General features: G+C 28.1%; 1 protein-coding gene across 1 annotated transcript; it reads right to left on the bottom strand.

Moving 5' to 3' along the window:
- Positions 1-5,912: 5,912 nt before the first annotated feature.
- Positions 5,913-6,290, bottom strand: LOC149497586 (uncharacterized). Its single transcript, XM_089719221.1, has one exon. The coding sequence runs from the start codon at positions 6,288-6,290 to the stop codon at positions 5,913-5,915; it is 378 nt and encodes a 125-aa protein (XP_089575347.1).
- Positions 6,291-6,694: the final 404 nt, after the last annotated feature.

Here is a 6,694-nt window from a genome sequence, read left to right as displayed (position 1 = left end):
CTAAGCAAACCTATAACTCAAAATCAAACAAAAGTACTAATTAGATCATGAAAAAATAGTGATAATAAATATAAACCACAAAAAAATTTTAAAAAGTCTCTTTTGCCTTGAAAAAAATTAACTTTAAAACAACAATAATATCTAAACCTTAATTTCAAATTAAAATTATTTGGAGTCGACTATTTGAATCATTTGTTTTCACGCGCTCTTTTTTTAGTATTTAAGGAAAATAAATAAAGAGTTTAAAAATTCTTACCAGCAGCCTTAGGGAGAGACCTCCAACAACCTTCACCATGAGCTTTTATATAGTTGACGAGACGCTCATCTTCCTCTTTGGTCCATGCACCTTTGTTTGTGTGTTCTTTCTCACAACAAGGAGATCTACCCATATGGATAATTGTTGATTAATCTCTTTTCTTAGTATTTTTCTGTTTAGCCCTAAAGAGAGAGAGAGAGAGAGAGAGAGTGAGGAAAAGAGAAGTAAGAAACAGAAGAAGTATTATGTGGGTATAAGATTGTGGACAAAGTGGAGAAATGGAAGACAAGAGGGAATATAAATGGAAGGTGGTGAAGAGAGGAGAGAGGATGCAATTGACTCGGGACCCTTTAATTAAGAATTAATAATTTTCAAGTATTATTTGCACTTGGTATTTGACCGAGTTGGTGAGAAAGACGAGTGGCTACAATTAAGTTAGTGCAGGATTTGGTAGGTAGCTCTACTTTTCATGCTGTTGGATTTATTTGCTCTTTCTCCTTCCTATTTTCTTTCTTGCACTTTTGTACCTCTACTTTGTTTTATTTGTCTTCTTCTTCTCTCTCTCTCTCTCTCTCTCTCTATTTATTTCTCTTTACATGACCTTTCTAGTCTCTCAGTTTTCTTTTTTAATTTTTCATTTTATCTTGAAACATGAGTTTGAAAAATATTGTTGGTTGGTTATAAAGTAAGTGAAATAATATTGTTGGTTGCCTAGTAAGTGGTAATTTGTTCATTTTTTATAATTTTTATTATATTATTGGAAAATCTTAAATTAATCAGAAAATATTTTGTTCTCATTTCCTTATTTCTTTAATTGAATATAATAATATTTAGACTCCATTTATTTAAAATAATTTATATAAAAATTTTTTTTTCAATTGTTCATTTTTGGTGTTTTTAAGAAATCAGTCAAAAAAAATATTTTTCTTTTAAAAAAGTCAATTTTTTTAAAATGTCTTCTCATTTTAAAAAATGTATTTTTCAAATATGAATAAATGTATTATAATCTTATAAACCAATCACATGCTCCTATCTGCCACGTGCAGCAACCATAATCTATCATTTTTTATACATTTTTTCATATTCAATAACAAAATTTTAAAATATAAAATTTCTACATTTTAAATATTGTTATAGATTTCTAAATTAAAAATTTTAGTATTTTAAAACTAATTTTGAAGGACAAAACTTACCTAGATTGGGTCTACGGATCCACTTATAGACCAAACCAACGAAAGTAAAGATTTTTGTTCAAATGAAAGTATTTCCCACTATAAACTATGAAAAAGGATAAAGTCGAAATAGTTTTTAGAAAATCCTTAATTTCATTTGTTTGGTTCATAAATTGACCATGATTATGGTCTAGGTAAATTTTTTTCAATTTTTATATAAGCTACCAAACAACAAAAAATATGAGTTAATTGGAAAATAATTTCTAAGAAAAATATTTTATTTGAAAATTAATTTCTAAAGACAAATTATTCTCGAGAAACAAACAGAACCTTCAAAACATTATTAAATATGTAATAAATAGATTACTATAAATAGAGACTTCTTATTATACTCATAAAATAATGAGAGGATCAAGTTTTACATTTTGCATTTGACTACTGTTTGCATAACTAATAAAACTAAACTATACCACATAAATCTCATGAAGCCAACAAAAGTAATCCGATGTAACTAATAATTAACGTTTTACTAATTTCATTAATGAATGTTAGATAAATAAGTTTTCATTCTAGTTTTGTGGCTAAATTATTAAAAAAAAAATCTCAAACTTTACCGGTAATTTTTTAATTGTACTCAATTTTAGTTATAATAGCATATTAATTTTAATTGTACTCAATTTAATGAATAAAATATTATTTTCGTTGAACTTATAATCAGGTTAACCAAAAACTTATCGTTTAACAGTACCCTAATTAATATTAGTTAGAAATTTAAATTCATAAAAAGTCAAGTAAAATAATAAATTTTAGTTAGTTTTAAATATAGAATATTAGTTTAGATTTTTATTTTGTCATGTAGATATGTAATTTTAGGTACTTAAGTTAAATCTCTTATGAAAATAGATTTTATTCATTACAATGTAATTTTACTTTTAGTAAATAAAAAGTAGTTTACTTTTACGATGAATATTTTAATTTTAATATTTATATAAATAAATATAAATATTTATTTATTTATAAGTAGTGATGGTAGAGAAAGAGTCTGATTTGGAAGAGAATTGAAGTTAAGTTAGAGTTTTAAAAAATAAGTGTTTAGTTAAAGGTGACCATCAGAAAGAATATTGTATTCATTAAATTGAGTACAATTAGAAATTAGGGTGCTATTGTGTTTAAAGTTTAAGTTCAAAGTATTAGAAAAATAAAATTAAATTTACGGTATAATTAAAACTATTTAATAAATGTTTGAAATTTTTTAATGATTTAGCCTAGTTTTGTTCATTGTATTTTTTTTTTTTTTCAGAGTTTCATTTCTTATACGAAGGGATTGAATTAGAAAATAAACACAATAAAGCACATTGCGGAGCGAAGATCATAATAAATTTAAAATATAAGTTTTTTAATTTTTTTATATTTAATTTTTTATAAGCACATTGCTAACTGAGCCAAATTACAATTTTTTATATTCAATTCCTCAAAATATTATAATAAATTTAAGTAGATAATTCTATTTCCAATATCTAAATCCTGCATTTGGTAATTATATATAATTCCGTGGATATTTTTTAATGGAATAGTGCTCAAATACTTGCATGCTTTTTGTTATTATTATTATTATGGAAAAAGAAAAGTAATTATAACTCTTTAATCCCCTTAAGTTGCTGATCTGCCCACTTGAAAGATAATATAGCTAAGGAAAATCATTTATTGTTCGGTTGCACCATGCACCACCTTCGAAGCATATACCTTCTAGAAATAATCTATATCCCAATTATTTTTCCCCTCAATATATTCCCACACTTCTTGGACGTGAAACCAATCTAATTTTGAGGTTCGTAGCGACCTTTTTTAATTACTAATTTTTCTTTAATCTAGACCTTGATTTTTAATATTTCATCCATCCTATTATAAGTGTCTTTTATATTACATTATTTCCGAAAAATAATTTATCTTTGAAAATTAAGTTTATGAATATTTAAAAATATTTTTAAATAACTCATTAGTTAAAAATATTAAAATTTTAATTATAAGACTATAAAGAATTTTAAATTATAGAAATTTTAAAAATTTATTGTTGAATAAAAAAATAAAAATGAAAATTTATGATCATCTCTAGTAATTAAGAATAGTGGATAGTGACCGTGACCTACCGATCGATGATGGAGGCTATCGATAATTAGCAAATTCATAAGTATGTATTCAGAGAATTATAACACGTATATCAATGTCAAGAAAATATTTTTGCCCTTTAAAATGAAAAATTATTTTCCTTTAAAATGACTTATTTTTTCTTTTGATAAGAAAACTATTCTCCTATCACTGATTTTTTAGAACAGCCAAAAAAGATCTAAAAAATTATTATTCAAAGAAGTTATTTTTCAGAAACAATGGACCGTGTTTTCCACTTTATTTTTCATTTTAGAATATTAAGAAAGTACCTCACATTTTTTTCTAATTTTAATATTGCCTTTCAATATAGCTTCACTAAAATAAATATTAATTATTTAGATTCTGTTTGGCAATATTAATTGTTGTTGCAATTGTTAACTATTCTATTAGCTGTTCATATATCAGTTTAGGGTCTATTCAGCAAAATTATCTGTTTTGGTAGTTGTTAAATGTTAGTTGTTAGCTTTTAGCTGTTTAAGTAATGGTTGAAAGCGAAAGTGTTCGGTAAATACAGCTTTTGGATTGATAATTAAATTTAAAATGATAAAAAAAAGGCTTCGGAATATTCACTTGGAATTTTCACTTATAGCCATAGAATTAAACTCATTATAAAAAAATTATTTCACTAACCTTAAATTTTGAAAATTTAAGGGGGCAAAGATTGAAATGTTCACTATTTTACAAATAAAATTGAATATTTTTAATATTTTAGGGATCAATATTTTTAATTTTTAATATATTCTTGAGTTTAAATGTAAATAAATAAAAGACATTTTTTTTTTGTTTTTGTTTTACTATCAACTATAAACAAGTTAATAGAATTGATAATTTATTTTTCTTCACACGTGTAACTGATTTTGCTGACTAAGCAAAGTTGTTATTCTTTACAAGTTGGATATTGATTCTTCTGAGATTTTTTTAATTAATTAAAAATTTTCCTTCTGCAAGTTCTAAACCTCTTATGTGCATTTGTTTCTTTTCGTCTCAGATCTGCAAATTCATTTTCTCTTATCTTGAATTTGATTTTCTTATTTCCCTGTTATCATATTTGGTATTTGATCAATTAATCATTTGATTCTTACCTTCTTAAAAATTTCAGATTGCTTTGAAATTTTCTCTGTTTTCAGTATTTGCAAGTCTAATCCTGTTTCAATGGCTATTGTTACTCTAGACCACTTACAAAACCCTTCCAATCCATACTTCATTCTCCCAAATGAAAACCCAGCTCTTATTTTAGTCTCACCAATTTTAATTGGTTCTAACTATCATACCTGGTCTAAATCAATGCGCATGACATTAGCCTCCAAAAATAAACTAGCCTTCATTGATGGTTTTTTGCCATGTCCAGTAGCTATAGATCCTTTGTTCTCAATATGGCAACGTTGTAATACCATGGTCTAATCGTGGATCACAAGATCAATTTCACCACAGATTGCTCAAAGTGTTTTATGGCTTGACAAAGCGATTGATGTATAGACAGGTCTAAAATATCATTATTCCCAAGGAGATATTATAGGAATCTCTGATTTTCAAGAGGAGTTATATGATTTTAAGCAGGAAGACTTGTCAGTTTGAAATTATTTCACTAATTTGAAGATTATATGGAATGAGTTACTTAATTTTCGCCCAATTCCTTCTTGTAGCTGTCCTACTCCTTGTTCATGTGGTGCTATTGGAATTTTTAGGGATTATGTGAAAAAGGATTATGTAATCCATTTTCTTAAAGGATTAAATGAGCAATTTGCTACTTTTTGATCCCATATCATGTTAATGGAACCTATGCCTAGCATCAACAAGGTCTTTTCTCTTGTTCTTCAACAAGAACGCCAATTAACATCTGGTTTACAAGAGGATGCCAAAGCTTTATTGAGTAAGGCCAACAATACTCAACATTTTATTGAATCTAGTGCCCGATTTACTTCTAGTCAATTTGCTAAAATGTCACGTGCCTGAGTCTGGGACCTAGTTGTGGGTCTATGAAGAGGAAAAAGATCTCTTTTAGATTGGTGGTGCTTGTGTTTACCTATAGTGTTTTAGTAGAAAATAAAGGGTAATAGCTTTGGTTTAATTCGAGGAAAACCAGACCTCCAAGATTCTCACAGAGAGTAAAAACAAATAATGAGTTATCCTCTTTTCATTGATAATTGGTTATTTATAAGTACAACTCAAACTACTTTCCCTATTAAAAATGTACTACTAGCAAAAATAAAGGAAACAACTCAGCAAAAATAAAGGAAACAAATAACAGTAATAAGACTTATTCAAACTCTAGTAACTGCCATAATAGTAGCCAAATAGACACAAGACATTCCTTCCCCCTAGACAACACCCTTGTCCTCAAGGGAGGCTTCTGGAAACCTTGTCTTCATTGCTTGATAATCTTCCCAAGTAGCTTCAGCAGGCGAAAGTCCTTGCCAATGTATAAAGATCTCTTCTTTATTTCTTCTCATTCTTCTGTCTAAGACTGCTTGCGGAACTCCTGTCATGGAATCTTCACCTACTGAAATAATTGGCAAGGATTCTTGTATCTTCACGTCAACTCCCACTTTCTTCTTCAAATGAGAAACATGAAAAACCGGATGAATCCTTGAGCCTACGGGCAATCTCAACTTGTATGCCACTTGACCAATCTTTTCTATTATCTCAAATGGTCTATAATATTTTGGAGACAACTTAAGATTCTTGTGAAGTGCCATTGTCATTTGCTTGTATGGCTGCAACTTGAGGAAAACAAATTCTCCAATTTCAAAGCTTCTTTCATTCCTGTGGGTATCATAGTATTTTTTCATTCGTTGCTACGCCTTAGATAATTGCTGCTGCAACTCTTTCATGACCAATTCTCTATTTCTTAATTCTTGGTCCACTGCTTCCACTTGAGAGGTGCTTGGAACATAGGTTAAAAGACTTGGAGGAGCCTTGCTATACACAATTTCATATGGAGTTGCTCTAGTAGAAGAGTGAAAACTGGTGTTATAGCAAAATTGAGCCCAAGGAATCCATCTCACCCACTCACTGGGCTTATGACTAGTGAAACAACGAAGATACATCTCTATCACTCTGTTAACTGCCTCAGTTTGCCCATCAGTCTCGCAATGATAAG

The sequence above is a fragment of the Jatropha curcas genome, chromosome 3, assembly GCF_041381405.1.
Source record: "Jatropha curcas cultivar XTBG-Jc1 chromosome 3, XTBG_Jcur_1.0, whole genome shotgun sequence".
Lineage (NCBI taxonomy): Eukaryota > Viridiplantae > Streptophyta > Magnoliopsida > Malpighiales > Euphorbiaceae > Jatropha > Jatropha curcas.
This window is presented reverse-complemented; position numbering and strand designations above follow the sequence as displayed.

Coding starts and splice junctions, on each gene's coding strand:
- LOC149497586 (XM_089719221.1), bottom strand. CDS start 6,290: ATGGCACTTCACAAGAATCTTAAGTTGTCTCCAAAATATTATAGACCA.